We start from the raw sequence: 15,765 nt of genomic DNA, 5'->3' as shown, positions 1-15,765 counted from the left end.
GGATTCATGGCTTTGAATTCTAGAAGAATCAAGGCAACGTGATTCCATATGTGATACGTGATTACAGCCATAGTTGCTCCCCTGATAATAAGCTGTTCAGGTACCCAAGCTATACAGACACTGGTGCTGTAGGGGTAAAATAGGGGTAAAATAGGGGTAAAATTTCTGTTACTTTAATGTGACCAAATTTTTTTTTTTTTTTTGGAGTGACCTAGGAGTAGAAGTTCCCTTTCAAAAGTAAATATGAGTCTTTCTTTTTTCGTGGTGTTTTCCTCTTCCTCAGGGTGAGTGACAACGTGCACCCTCCTCTGTGCAAAAATTAGTCTCCAAGATTTCTGAAAGTTGCAAGCACGCTGTCATTTGGTAGCACTCAAACTTCTTCAGATAAACCTAAATCAGCTTCTACTGAGCAAATGCAAAAACTTCCATTGGCCTTCAGTGGAAGCAAAAGAGCTGAACTTCAGTTAACTGTTTGAAGCTCTCTTTTAAATATATCCATTGTCTTTCAAAAGTAAGCCTTGAAAATGGAAGTGTCAGACTCAGAAGGCCAATCAATTTTTTAATAGCTCAGGAGGCATAAATGAATGGATTTTCTATATCATTGTTACTGATTAAATCTATGGAAAGAAGAAAAATTGTTTTTTGTGGACATTTAAAGCAGGGAGAGTGTATTAATGAATCGATATTATAAGCACATTTTAGTCCACCTTCAGCCAGTGATGGGAAACCAGAAAATCCTAACCTTGTTAAATTCCACACCATGGCAGATAACTGAACCATGCTTGTGTCTTCCTTTGAGGGGTGAGGAAAGCTATCGATTGCTGGGAAGCCGATATGCTTCTGTACTTACTACCTTTATTTAAAAACAATTACCGGAGTTCTGATGATGGCATGGGTTCATTGTGGTTTTCAGTCAATACCATACCGAACTAAATAAAATACTCTGCAGGTATACTCCAACAGCGTGATGCACAAAATTTCTCCCAGCTCAAATATTAGTACGAGCAAAACATATATGTAAAAAAATTGCTGCAAGAGTCAGGAACTGTACAAAAGATCGGGATGCTCTCGAATCAGCCCCTACCTGCTGTAGCAGCCAACATACCTGAATGTCTGTGGAGAGCAGAGAATCCTAGGCCCTGCTATTTATGTTGGCTGGGTTACCATGAGAAATGGGTACAAAGAAAGGAAGCGTCATTCCCATAGTTTGACACACATCATGCAGTGGATGGCTACACCTCCTTTTCCTTGCAGCAGGACAAGCTTCATGTATAGATAAACAAAGCATTTTGTATCATGAAGAGAGTCCATCTTGATCTCACTTGCACAGGGCAAATGTATTGGCAGCTTTTATTTTATCTATGCTACGGGTAAACTGTTTTTTAATGATTGGCACTGGGGTCCCCTTGATTTTTTTTTTTAATTTAGATCATCTCCTTCCTCCATGATTAGAAGATGTCTCTTTTTACAGTGATTCCATCAAGTGCCAAAGCGTACAGAAAATGGTAAAAATGTATTTAATGTCCCTCTCTCTAGCTATTTTTGAATTGAAGTTGGTGTTGAAAACCTCCAAGGGACTCAGTACCAGCAAGTGGTTCACGTTATACTACTGTGCTCTGCGTAAGAGGCAGGAGTTCAGACAAGAAGCAGTTAAAAGAGAGATACAGCAGATTTTAAGATTTTGGGCCACCTTCTGGTCTCCCTTACACATAACCTACTGCACTGGATTACGTTCTCGTGACTAAACAGAAAAAATGGTGAAATATTTGTATTTAAATGAGTTCATTTATGAAAACGAATTCCTTGCTCTGTCACGCATTAGCCTAAACTCTCTTCTGCATTTCTTTTAAATAATACATATGAAGGCAAGGTTTCAAAGAAGCATTAGTATAGGAAGATTTTACATATGCTTCTCAAATAATGCATGACGGTGCACACACATACACTTTCATTTAGCAAATTAATTATTGGGGAAAAAAAATCATTTCATATAGAATTTATGCTGCCAAAGACAAGAATCAGAAGGCAATTAGAAAGAGCCACCCTGTTATATATCAGCAGAGGATTTGGCTGCCTGTTCACTTCCTGAATACTAGAACTGCAATATGCTTGCCTCCCTTGTTTTCTGTTGCAGTTAAGTGGAACTGTTATGAATACACAGCACTGAACATGTTACTTCCACATCTATTTAGAATCCATGGTTAGTGAAGACATTCAGCTGATGTTTTGCACTTAAGCTCAGAATTAAATAATAATACTTGCTTTTTTGTGCTCATTACAAAAATCTCCATTTTCACCTCAGATATTTCTCTCTATTTTCCACACCTGACGTTTACCAGACATTTCACAGAATTACAGAATTTCTTTTTGGTCATTCTCTAGATAGAGATGACTTATTTGAAAGTCCCTGCTCATCAAACTAAACAAAGTGGGAAATGAAGAGGAGTAAAACCAGGATACAGGGAGAGACAATAGCTGAAAAAAAACGTAGGATGAGTGAAGTCAAACAAGATGAATCTATAGAATACAGGAATCAAGGAGACAAAACTAATGTCAAATAAAATAAAATGCAGCTTTTGCTGAGTGGAGCAGAAAGGAAATTAGAAATATAACTAAATATTCAAAACTGATCATTTCCCTTTTGTAAAATATGCAGTATGCCCAAGTATGCAACAGCCCACCTTCCTGCTCTGGCACACTGCTTAACCCCTTGTCCTCACAAAACACATGAACATGCAGATGCCCGCTGCAGGGATATTCTTGGTCTCCAATCTAGGAAAAAGAGTGTGACTTTTACCTTGGAACTGATTGACCTGTTGCACCGGATACGGGCTCCGCTGTTGCTGCAGGTGCTGCCGAGGCAAATGTGACTGCTGCTGCAACTGCTGAAAATGAACGAGGGAAAGAAAGCAGAAGAGAAAAAGATTATTAATTAATTAGAGAGCTGGAAGGGGGCTGGTGACAAGAGTCCTGCAGCAGAACTGCCGTGTTTCTTATCTAGCAAGCTGTTCTGGAGACAAGCAGAGTCAACTGAAGAGCACTCCTGAGAGTACTTGGGCTACTCAGCACATGGACTCCTTCTGGTTCAGAAAGGAATAAACACCGAGGCAAACATCAACTCTCCTTGCTTACAAGCACTTCATTTTGACCTCTAAAGACTGTCTTCATGCTGAAAAGAGGGGGAGGGATATGAGATACCTTTGCTCACCTAGGTCTAATTGCAGCTGTATCCACACACCTCTTCCTTTCCCCAGCCCTGACGAGGTCTAGATGTATTTGTTCCTGGTACCAGACTGCAGTCTACCTCCACTCAGCTGCAAGGAATACTGCATCCTGACCTGAGCACTGTGTCCTATGACCATTACCTAGCCCAAACAGAAATGGCTACTAAGGCACATTTCTTCTTGTATTTTAGTGAATGCTATTTGGGGAGCTGGCAATTGCAAAATTCCTCCATCCCTTGATCCAGATCACACTGGTCCTCTGGAGTCATTTTCTATGAATACTCGTGCATCTAAAACAGAATTAAGGGCTATTTATAAAAAACAAGCTTTCAGAGCTTTCAAAGCCTAGAGTATACTTGACTAAGCGGTTACTAGAATGGCGTATCTTTTTGCTTCATCTAAAGCTGTACAAATGTTTGTTCAAAATGAAAGCTGAGTAACAAAGGTAAGAGAATGGCAAAGATGAGAAAGAAGCAAGTACTGATCCCTGTGTTCACAAACAGAATCACAGAATCACAGAATAGTCTAGGTTGGAAGAGACCTCCAAGATCACCGAGTCCAACCTCCGACCTAACGCTAACAAATCTTCCACTAAACCATATCCCTAAGCTCTACATCTAAACGTCTTTTAAAGACCTCCAGGGATGGTGACTCAACCACTTCCCTGGGCAGCCTACTCCAGTGACTAACAACCCGTTCAGTAAAGAAGTTCTTCCTAATATCCAACCTAAACGTGCTACAAATGATCAAAAAGATAAAGGAAATCTCATTGGGCACACACCTAAAAGCCAAGAGCTTAAGGACTGACTTTTAGACTTGTCTTCTCAGTGACTGGCTCCTGGGTGTATGCACTTGAATTGGCCTGATCCATGCGGGGGGATCATTACTGCTTCCTCACTCTGCATTTGTTCACCCCTGAACCAATTCACGCATCTTCTACCTGAATATTTCTAGGAGCATCCTTCCAGTTCGCTGGGGGGGGATTTTTCTCTTTCTCATATGGACCGTGCAACAAGGGGAAGGCTATCAGTACTTCTATGGTTATACATGTGCAAGTTCTACCTCCAGTTAAAGCAGAGCCTGATTAAAGGGGAGAGCACCTGCAACTGTCACCGTACCAGAGTCTGCTTCTGCCAGATTAAACGCATCATGAGATAGCAGGTTAAGAGCTAGCTTTCCCAGTGTCTAAAGCCCCATGCAATTGCCATGTCCACTGCTGGGAAAAGGCATAATATTTGCCAACATCATGGCAGGACTGAGGCAGATGTCCCTTCTTTGATAACCACTGCTGAAAAAAACATGATGTAAGCCACAGAGAGACAATTACTGAATGTAAAAGGAAGGGCTGGTGCTGTACTATCTGCTCATGCTCCCATACCAGCACGTGCTGCAGAGCTCAAGACAAATGTATGTTGTACCTGCTCTGCTAGGATCTGCTGCTGCTGCTGCTGCCTCTGCTCTCTGAGAAACTGTTGTTTCTGCTGCTCTATCACATGGAGCTGGGCTCTCTGCTCAATCAGCATCTGCTTCATGATGGCTGCTTGCGGCTGGTTTCCCAGGAAGGGACTCCCGGAGCTCGTGCCTGTGACCACGCTGCTGGAGCCCGGCGGGACTGAAGACTGCATAGGTGCTGTGGTCCGAGACAATCCCACTTGGTGCTGCTCCTGCACAAACAGAGAGAGAAGGCCTCATTACTGAGGGTGCTCACGGGCTAGGGAAATTATGGTTGATTAACAATATGCCTTGAGCCTGTGGGCGAGGACTGGAGCTAGAAGAAAGTAAGAGTCCTTGGAAAAATGCTTGTGGCTTGTGACCAGTGCCACACGCTGCAGGTAGCAGGTTCCTCTGCTCTCACGTCATAACCTGGAGTTCAGAGGCACCTTGCGTAAAGCCAGAGCACTTGACAATTTGCTAATAGTAAGATACCAGAATTGGGTACTAGGTTTATTTTCACGCAGGGTAAATAACCTGAAAGAGATGTTTTTCCAAGGTTTTCCTCCATCATCATGGGGATAATAAACATCATTTCTCTCCCTTCCCATGTCCTTCCCTTTCCCCACACCGATGCTGTCATGCGGGCCTCTGGGTTCAGGAGCTGAGGTCGTAGGCACGCACAGTGAACAGCCCTAATTCCCCTTATATTGCACCGGAATCTCAGGATTTACCCACACAAGGTGTTTATTTAAGATTCCCACCGCACAGCTAGGGACCAGAAGCTTGCTGCTGGAAGGAGGTGGGCATCTGTGATGCCACAGATACCTTCTCCTAAACCCCCCTGCTTTCTCTTTGTGGCCCTAATCCGATGTGCTGGGAAAAGGAAATAAAAGGGAGCAAAGAATGCCAGAGTCACTGCGGAAGCCCCCTCTTTCCGATCTTCCTCCCCCAGGCCGTGTTTCCCCCGCAACTCCCCGTGCTGCTGCCCGGCACGGCTCGGCTCGGCACGGCTCGGCTCGCCGCCAGGGGACGCTGCCGGACCGGGGCAGCACGGCTCGGCTCGGCACGGAGCCAGCAGCGCCGGCCTCGGTAATTGTCCCCTAGGGGTGGCTGCTCGTTAAAGCACCCACCGCTTGGGATGGGATGGGGATGGAAAGGGCCCACGCCGCTGCAGGACCCGCTGCAGAACGCATTCCCGGGGCCAGGGGCAGGCTCTTCTGCCTGGCCGTCGGCCTGAGGTGTGCCACAGCTGTGTGAATGCACACACAAGTCATCTTTGTGCCCTGTGCCACCCAGCCTGGTCAGCGGAAGGGTTAAAATGGAGTGCAGCTTGGGAAACGAGGATCAGCCTTTCTGCGCAAAGGTCAGGTTTTCAAGGACCCTTTTGAGGTAATAACAAGAAAATACAATTTGTCCACATCTCTACTTTGCACTGCTAATTCCCAAAGGGCTCCCCGCTAAGAGGCAGCTCTCCAGAACTCGGCTGCTGCTCTCCCTTCCCAACACACGCGTCCCCCGGTCTGAAAGTTTCCTCCCCACCCCAACAGTCTTCCCACGTCTCCCCCCTTTCCTTCCTCACACCACACTTTGCGGGCTCGTGGCCTGACGCTCCCCCCGCTGCCCTCACCCTGCCACCGTCCCCATCCCGCGGGCCCCGGGGGACGCGCACCACCCGCAGGCTGCCCCGCCGAGGATCCTTCCTACCCCCGTCCCCCCCCGGCTCCCGATGAAGTCATCAGGCTGGAGATTGCATAACCGCTGCACAGGACTATCTTGTGTTATACTGGGAGACCGGCCAACTGCTTCCATTTATAGACAGCAGCGAGGCCGCGCTGCCAAGTAATGGAGCCTTTGCTGCAGCTACTACAAGGGAAAGGAACCAGGGGGGAGGTGGCACCCGCAGGGGCTCCCCCAAGCCTCCGTGCGCAGCTGCTGCCGGGGCTGCAGCCCCAAACCTGGCAGAATCTGCCTCAAAAAAGCCTTACTGCAGAACTTGTGTCCTGGCTGGCTGCGTGTGCACATGGAAACAGCGCAGGCACAAACCCGTCGCGCGGTACCGCCGCAGCTCGGTCCTGCATGGCGTTACGCCACACGCTGTGAGCTCCCGGGTCGGAAAGGGAAGAAAGCCCCGAAGGAAGCCCCGCCAGCTGACACGAACCCGCGTGCCGTGCAGCAGCTGGAGGAAATATGAAGATTAGCACGGAGGTGTTACTTCCAGAGCGGTGCGCTCAGCCATTGCTGGGTACAAGGGTTTGCCTATGCACAGCAAAAGCTTCCTGTTTCCAGTTCTAATAACAGATCTAAGGCCAGGCGTTCTTCATCAAGCCAGAACACCACCCTCCCGCCTGGAATATTTCTGCTCCTTTCCGTTTTTTTTGGCCAAAGCTCTTCCCAAACAATGATGAAAGGCCCCACTGACATCACCGGGAGCAGCCCTGGGTTGTGTGTCCTGAAAACAGGAGCGCAGCCCGGGCAGAAAGCCCCTGCCAGCAGGAAAACACTCCCTGGTGTCCGGGAGCAGAGCTCCTCATGAGAGCACCTCTGCAGCGGGCGCTGCTGCTGCGTGGTGGCCATGCCTGGTTCCAAACCCGCAGGGATCCCCATGCTCCCCGCAGTCTCGGCAACCCCCTTCCAACGCAGCCCAGGGACAGGATCAAGTGCTCTGCACCTGGGAGTAAGAATGGATTTAGAAAGAGTCAAGCTTCCATTCATGGAGCCAAGAAAGAGGCAGAATTTCCAAATGGTCTGTGTGACACGTCTGGGCAGGTTTTCATAGCTGTAGAGCACCCAGGAAGGCGAACTTCTATAGGGACCTAGCTGCTTCATCAGCGCCTCCGCCCACGTTATTTCTAATCATCTGCTGGAGTGAGGGGTCCTCCTCAGAGTTCAGGGTGGTGTGTGTGTACAGTTACGCACACCAAACCAAAGTGACTTCAGAACGAGGACAAAGGGGAGGGAAAAAAGGTGTTTTCCTCTTTGCCTCAGATCTTACACGCACCTCTTCCTTATCACTCAGCTATTTGCTCCTTCTGCATGACGTCCATTCTCTCAGCCAGAGCTAAAAGTGGTCACACTGTTTTCTGCCAGGACCAGCAGAGGGACTGCCAGACAATGCCCTCCAGCCCTCAGATACTGCCGGCTCACACCACTTCTGCTGGAGGCCCAGGGAGCAGAGTGGGACCCCAGGGACCAGAAATCAACAGGGGTGGGTATGCCACCTCGAGGGACAAGGTGTTCTCCAAAAAATGATGACTTTAAAGCGGCATCTTAACATGCAAAACAGACAATCGAACATGAGCTTGCTGTGCCGTTCTGTGGTATGATGTGAAACAATGCAATCCCTGAATATACAAAGAGCAGAGGAGCAAACAGAAGCCAGGAGGTGGCTTATCCTGTATACTGCATTAGAAGAACAATACTAGAAAAATGTGTACAGTCAGGCACCTACATTTTAGAGCCAGAGCAGAAAAAGAAGATACAAAAATGATTTGAGGCAGAAAGTGTCTTCCAGTGAAAGACTTAAAGAGCTCAATCGTTTAGCTTACCTCAAAGAAAGCTGAGAGATGCTTTGACCATGGCATATAAAAATACCTTCACGAGGGAAGAAATCCTTTAAAGAGTTCTTTTATCTAGTGAAGAAGGCAAAACCAGATACAAGGGCTGGAAGCCAAAGACAGATTCAAATCAGAAAGAAGAATCACATTTTTACACCATGATTTCATTACCCACCAGAAATGGCAGATCTCCACTTTCTGATGTCTTCAAAGATGACAGGCTTTCCAGATAAATGCAACTTAGTGGTGCGGCCAACTGGCCTGTGATGTACGAGGCTTCGCAGTACTACCTGACCTCACCTCTGCTCAGCTCTGAGCTGCTGCTCCCTGGCACCGCAGCGGCAGCTGGCACTCCTGCACCACACCGGTGCCACTCTGGCAGTCACTGCTCCTTCCTCATGGGGCTCTCGTTACGGCTTGTGCACGTGTCTATCTACAGATGTTGATCACAGAATCACAGAATTGGTGATTGGAAGAGACCTCCAAGATCATCTGGTCCAACCATCCCCCTACCACCAATGTCACCCACTAAACCATGTCCAACCTTTCCTTGAACACCTCCAGGGACGGTGACTCCATCACCTCCCTGGGCAACCCGTCCCAATGTTTGATTGCTCTTTCTGAGAAGAAATGTCTCCTCATTTCCAACCTGAACCTCCCCTAGCACAACTTGAGGCCATTCCCTCTAGTCCTGTCACTAGTTACCTGTGAGAAGAGGCTGACCCCCAGCTCCCTACACCTTCCTTTCAGGTAGTTGCAAAGAGCAATGAGGTCTCCCCTGAGCCTCCTCTTCTCCAGACTAAACAACCCCAGTACCCCTCAGCTGCTCCTCGCAGGACTTGTGCTCCAGGCCCTTCACCAGCTTCATAGCCCTTCTTTGGACACGCTCCAGGGCCTCGACACCCTCCTTGTACAGAGGGGCCCCAAAATGACCAAAGTACTTGAGGTGTAAAAAAAGGGGGGCACCAATCTATTACTGGGATAAAAAATATTACTGCGTTTCCATGTACAGTGAAACATCATCTCCACCCAGTGTTTTCGGAGCAACCTAAGCATGTACTCTGACATTCCCCTAGAAACATTCTCCATAAACTCCTTGTAATGTTGCTACTTACAGTGTCTGGCAGGGATCTTAATCCCTCTCTCTAAATCTGGCTGCCCACAGCAAAGCCACCTTCAGCATGGTACCATCTGACTGAATTACAAATCCATTCACTTCAGACTTTTTTTTTTTTGCCTCGAATGAGCCAGTGTACAGGATGAAGGGACAGCTGGGCTGTTTTACGACTCCGCATCCACCAGCGGGCTTTGCAGGGTGGATTGCTTCACCTATTTCCTCTGTCATCCAGTCCGGGAAGCAGCTACAAATCTCTCCTCTCTCTGGGCCCCCGGTTGCCATGGACTTTCATATAGTATCTGAGCGAACAAGATCCCTCTGACGTTTGACGCTAAACCTCTGCATGCAGCCAATTTGTTTTCCTTTGCCCTCCCTTCCCCTGCATCTCTCCTCCCCATCCTTTCGGTGCAGTTTATTCTTCCCGCAGAACAAATGGTATCTGTCAGACTGTTACTTCTGGGGTTGTGTGGCTTCATCACAGGGTCTAATTTCTTTACTTCTGAGGACAAAGTATGCAAGAAAGGATTTGAAAATGAGCAAGTGTTTTCCTGACACCATTTAGGAGCTAAAGACAGCCCGGAGTTATCTCGCAGTGTGCCAGGCCGAGCGGCTCATCACTCCAACACCACTGTTTGGTAGCACTGACTTCTGCCCCAGCACGGCTGCTGCAGCCTGCAAATCCTGGCAGGACTCAGAAGTGCTACCGAGCTTCAACCAGAGTAATTAAAACAGGATCGTTTCCTCCTTTACAAATAACAGCCCCGGTGTTTTCTCCCCTTTGCAGGGGAAATCGCTCCCGCTTTCCAGTTTTCTTTATCCTCAGTTTCTCCAGCCAGTTCCAAGGTACAGAGCACAGTGATACAATGCTTGGGTTTGTGCACCGAGGAAGAAGTGTTTGTTTACCTCAAATAACTAGTTTGCTCTTAATTGACATTTCTTATTGGCCTTATTTATAGGGAAAAAAAAATCAGTCCAAATCAAACCCCACACAGTCTCTTTACATACATCTCTTAAAAAATGGAGGGGAGAGGATTAAGTATACAAATAGAAAAATATTTGCACGGTGCAAAGTTAAGAAGAGCTGTTGAGGGGGGCGAGGCCCATAGGGAGGGAGCGCCCCGCTCTGCCCCGCGAGCTGGCCCTCGTGCCCACGGAGCCGGCCCCTCGGCACACAGGGAGGAAAGGAGGCTAAGGGTCTGGAGGCACACTAGCTCTCCCAGCCTGGTATTTACGCGTATGGTGAAGGCTGTAATTACTCCCCTCGGAGCCTGCTGCGTGCAGCTGTGCCATCAAGGCATTTCGCAGAGCGCCCTGCCCCTCCGCCAGACAGCGGCAGCCTTCACGGGGCGAAACGCAGGAGGGGAGAGTTGGAAAAACAGCCCACGGGAGAGCTCTCCCACACCCTGTCCCCCTGCCTTCCACCACAGGCCTCAAAGGGACAAAAAGGCCTCTCCAGAGGCACTGCCACGTCCCGGGGGCACCAGAGCCGATCCCTCAGCACATTTCCTGGCCTTCACGAGGCGCTCCAGCAGCAGCACCGGGTGAGGGCCGAGCTGGCAGAGAGACACGAGGCCCTGAGGCCGGTGCCTGCTGGAAATGGCAGTGCTAACGGTTGTAGCTTTAATCAATGCCCCCTCCGAGTCCATACGGCGGAGGAAGGGAGGAAAGCTAATGTGAAGCACAAGGATAATCGTGGCGAGAGAGCCCCCGAGAAGGGGGGAGAAGAAAAACGGAAGATGAAAGCAGGCAAATGGTTTAAATAAACAGTCACACGGGGCCAGTGAAAAGGGGGAACGGAGGGGAAAAGACACAATAAAAATAAATGCTGTGAGAAAGAAAAACTTCTACCACGTACAGGGAAAAATGTGGGGCCTGGGGAAAGCACAGGTATGAGGAGAAGGTGCTCCAGCAGCAAACACCAGGCCATCCCTTTCCCTCTGATGGCCTGGGCCCGCGCCACAGCTGTCTGACTGACATCTCCTGTGGATGGCTGCAGAGGTTTGGTTTGTGCTTTTTTTCTCTCAGTGAAATTTTTGTTAAATTTCCCCTTGGGTGTTTTGTTGGAGGATAAACAAAAGGTATTTTTCGCACTTAAGGACGTTTTTCAGATCCTTTCCTCTCTGCTGTGATAAATGAAATCCCTTTCATTTTTAGAAAAACCAAACTTGGCACTTGTGTTGATCCTCAGCGAGAAGCATGTAATTTGCCAAGCCCGAAAGAATCCTGGCTGAGAAATAAACACACTGGGCCATATGCTCTCCTTCCCATATGCAGAAGGCGACTTACCTCAAAAATTGGTACGAGGCTGCAATTGCCCCGTATCGCTGCTTCTGCCAACGCAAAATAAAAAATCCACAGAAAAATCCAGCGCAAAGGTTCGGGGCTCTCACTAAGTAGCTGTGCCTCTGCACGCCGGTGGGGACCTCCCCTGCCCTGTCAGTGACTCTGTCTCTGGCTTCTGTCCTGGCAGAGACGGGGTCAGGGAGTCCATGTGCCACGTCCCTAGCGCTCGCGGTACCGCTGCGGTATCTTTACCGGCATTTCCTGGCACAGCTCGCTTTGCAAGTGAGCAATCTGCACAGCACAGCTGCTCCTTTCGTACCACCCTCCCCTACCCCGTTCACGTCGTACCCTTGTGGGAGGAAGACGGCACACCGCGGGGCCTGGATGAAGTGAGGACACCTTTCTGCCCCCCTTGCCTCGCTGACTCTCTAAGGGAAGGGCCAGGCACATAACAAAGTCAGGGGGAGAGCATGCCACACAGGTGCAGTCCCTCACTTTTCTGGTGGGCTCAAGCAGACGAGGCGGTGTGTGACTGCTGAAAGCACTAAAGCAGACCCATTAGTGCTTGTGATGAGTGATGGCCTGTACAAATTCATGCACAAATTCCATGATCTTCCCCTGTCAGACACCAACTTCAAAGAGCTGGGATAACTCCCTTGTCTCTGGTTGCAGGCACTTGTCTGTGCAGCCTCTCTGCAGGTGGTATTTCAGCCTAAAACCCAGAGCCAAATGTTTCCAAAAGGTAGCTGGCAAGGCCAAGGGAAGCGGTCTTCCGCTGCAGCTGCCCAGTGATGCCTCACTGTCTTTGCTGTGGGTTCAGAAAACTAGCTGCTGATAAACCGAGGTGGCTGGGATGGCGTGCCAGGCCTGTGATTTCACGAGCTCGTTCTTTCAACGTCCTTGAATCAAAGCTACCCATCGCCCAATGCCAGCACTTGAAACCCTTTTGATTTCTCTTCCACCCTGGATGTGCTCTTTGTGCTTCCACTAGCCACCTGGCCCCTCTTTCGACATGCAATCTCGCTCGCCCTCATGAAATCTGAGACGAGGAATTCTGATTTGGGCTGTGCCTGGGCTGGCTTCAACCTTGACACGTTCTTCACTGCACGGTTCCTCCCTTCTCTCTGAGGTCTCCTTCATGTATACGGCAAAGGGAACCCCTACTCTAGAAGTAATTTCTTTTGCAAGCTCTGACTCAGCTTGGCTTTAGGCAGTCCCCAGACTTCCAGGTCTCTAAGGCATGGCTTCCTTTGCTGATTAAGCCCTTATTCACTACTTCTGAGGCTTTTTGATTATCCTTAATACCTCTTCTGAGACAATTACCTATTTGTTAAGCTTTAAACTTTTTTTTTTTAAAAAAAAAAACTTCCTGCACGCCATGAATGCTTTTTCCCCTCCCCAGTTCTGTCATCTTCCTAATGCTTACTCACGTTTGCCAGCCCAGCTAGCCCTCACAGCCGCAGTCCCAGTTGCCTTTCTGCAGCCCTCAGATCGCTCCTCAGGCCTTGCCTTCCCCTGCCTTTGCCGAAGTTACGTCTCTGCACAGGATTGTGCTGATTTCTCCCATGAGAAACTCAGCATCAAGACATGATCTCCCTCCTTCCCTCCCCTCCGCTTGCTTTCTTCCACCTCCCGCCCAGCTCTCCCCTCCTTCCAGCAGCCTCGCTGCTGCTCCCCAGCCCTCCTGCTTCTCCTGTCTTCTCATCTCCCCTGCCCCCATCTGCCTCTTTATTCTTTAAGATTTCACTCTCCTCTGCCTCCTTCCCCTCACCATACAAGCATGCTATATCTTTATGCTTTAAAAAAAGAGAAATATCTAAACTATGCTTGACTCCAAGTGCCTCTCCAGCTCCCACACTATCTGTCTTCTCACTGTCATCTCTAAGCCTATCTAATGCGCTGTCTATGATTTATATGATTTGGACTGAATTTAGTCGCCATCTCCAACATAGATTCTTTTCCAAAGAGGCTTTTGCTTCTTGCCTGTCACAGAAACCAGTATCACAGAGTCTCAAATAGCCTTTGTCTGGCTGAAGCTCTGCGCAATTACTCCAGGCTGGCTGCCATCACCTGTCAGCTCCTTCCAGCGCTGCTGACCAAGCCCCACCTGAAACCTGCTCCTTCCCAGCACTCCCACTTGTCTCCCACACCTTCCGTCCCTTACTCAGCGTGACTTGGACCAGTTGGTCGCTGCTCACCCTCCCACCGCCGCTCCACAGGTCTGTGTCCTCGTCCCTCTTCTCCTCTCCCTCTTGCCAGTATCTCTGAGTAAGCTCACTCTCCAAGTAGGACCAAATCCTACTCCCTCTGTCTCCTCTCCTTTCTTCAGTCCCCGTGGACAACGCCATCACTCACCTGTCACCCAGCCCAACACCTGGTTGTCATCTTTGCCTCAAGCCTCCCTGCCAAGTCCCACAGCCAGGTTCCCATCACCTTGCACCCTGGTGGTTGCAATCTTATCCTCCTTGCAGCCAGAGTGCTGCTGCCCAGGGCGTTTTCTTTGCCTGCTGTCTTGGCTGTGCCATCCCTCTCTTTGCAATCCACTCTTGGCTTCCTTTCCTTTTGGATTTTAGCCCCCTTCTCTGCTTTTAAATCTAGTCGCAGCTTATCCTGCCTCGCACACTCGTTCGCTGCTGAGAGTTTGAGCCCACCTCATCACAGCCACCTCTTTTCCACGTGTTATGTTTTAGATAGAAGTGTCTTCACACTTTCCTCTTCATTTCTGGGAGATTCTCAGAATCACACACATCTGCCCCCGACCTCTGCCCCCAGCATAGTCAGATCTGTAGGAGTTTGTAGAAGTTTCTGTCTCCGCGATGCCCGCTGGCCTCTTCTGTTTCCTTGCTCTCCCTGGTGTGTTTGTCTCCCTGAGTTATCTCCCATCTTGCCCTCAGGCTGGAAGTACTTGGGGGGAAGGAAATATATTTACATCCTGCATCTGCAGGGAGCCCCGCACAATGGGGCTCCTAGCCTCAGCGGTGTCAGCACCACAGCACAGTTACCAATAGCGCTTAAAGTCTGCGTACAGCTAGGTATGCTATTTTATATTCTGTGGATGTGAGAACACCAAAATTTCAATGTGCCCTTGCTCCACTTCTCCTTTTAAAGGATGCAATATTAGGATGAGATATTGTATGCTGAAAAAGTCAGGAAATGCTAAGTTACTGTTCCCACGGCAATTGTAACTCAGCCCCATGAGGCAGGGCACAAAGGTTATCACCATACACAACAACAGAGGATGCTGAACTCATGCAAAGTGACCAAATTACCGCTGTGGCAGGCACCAGCTCTTTGAACTTCTGGGCAGGTAAAATCTTGGGCTTTTAACGAGCTTTTAGCACTTAATTGTAGAAATTTGAAGTCCAATGCCTTATAAATAAAAGTCAAAATTATGCTGTGCTGCAAGTAGCCAGTCCCAGCAGTAGCTTGTAACCCCCTCTGCAGAAACACAGCTAATGGCAACAAGAAATATTTCCATTGCTTTATGAGCTCTGGTAGCTGTCAGCAGAGAGAGGGATCTGCCGATCAGAGAAATCTGGGAAGACATCAGTGTGTCAGAACAAGTGAAAAGACTTGACACAGAGGGCACATTTTTGTTGAGCAATTTGCATTAGCACTTCTGGACAAATTCTACATTTCACATGCAATTCACAAACCAACAGCAGCAGTGCTAATTGGTGCAGTTGCCACTCAAATGCGGCGCCTTGTTTGAGCTATCAGTAACGTGAATGAAGACTACAGACTTTTTTTTTGAAAAAAATGCAGCAATTATTTCACAGGCTTTGGGTTGGGCTTCCCCCACCCCCACTTTCATCCTTCTAATTTCATTATCTCGATGCCTTAAAAAAAAAAAAAAAGAATGGAAAAACTCAAACCTCAGAGAAGCTCGGCTGAAGTTCTGAAGAGAAAGCTGTTTGCAAAGAAGGATGCCCTTCATTAACACAACCGTTAGCCCTCCCATCGCAGTGAATTTGACCGTGTCCCGGAGTGCCAAAGCTAAATGTTGATCTGAAAAAGCAGCAGTAAGTGGCAGAGCACTGGGGACTCTGAAAATCCCAGCCACCAAACCAGGGCTGTGCTCTGCACGTATCTGAAATGTTGATGGGGTGACAGATTCTCTCTGCTTCCTCTGAGGTGGTAATCGAAGTTATTT

At 48.6% G+C, this 15,765-nt stretch overlaps 1 protein-coding gene across 10 annotated transcripts in view; it reads right to left on the bottom strand.

The window, feature by feature from the left end:
* The window catches only part of MAML3 (mastermind like transcriptional coactivator 3), a 284,897-nt gene that overhangs the window by 16,786 nt on the left and 252,346 nt on the right, over positions 1-15,765 (bottom strand). For 9 of the 10 annotated variants that reach the window (XM_035323721.1, XM_035323723.1, XM_035323724.1 and 6 more), the window contains 2 exons: positions 4,643-4,888; positions 2,798-2,885 (listed from right to left, as the gene is read on the bottom strand). In XM_035323721.1, coding sequence (XP_035179612.1) covers positions 2,798-2,885; positions 4,643-4,888 — 334 coding nt within the window. The remainder of the gene's footprint in view (positions 1-2,797; positions 2,886-4,642; positions 4,889-15,765) is intronic. The other variant, XM_035323718.1, reaches the window with a different exon arrangement.

This window comes from Oxyura jamaicensis, chromosome 4, assembly GCF_011077185.1.
Source record: "Oxyura jamaicensis isolate SHBP4307 breed ruddy duck chromosome 4, BPBGC_Ojam_1.0, whole genome shotgun sequence".
In the NCBI taxonomy this organism is placed as follows: domain Eukaryota; kingdom Metazoa; phylum Chordata; class Aves; order Anseriformes; family Anatidae; genus Oxyura; species Oxyura jamaicensis.
This window is presented reverse-complemented; position numbering and strand designations above follow the sequence as displayed.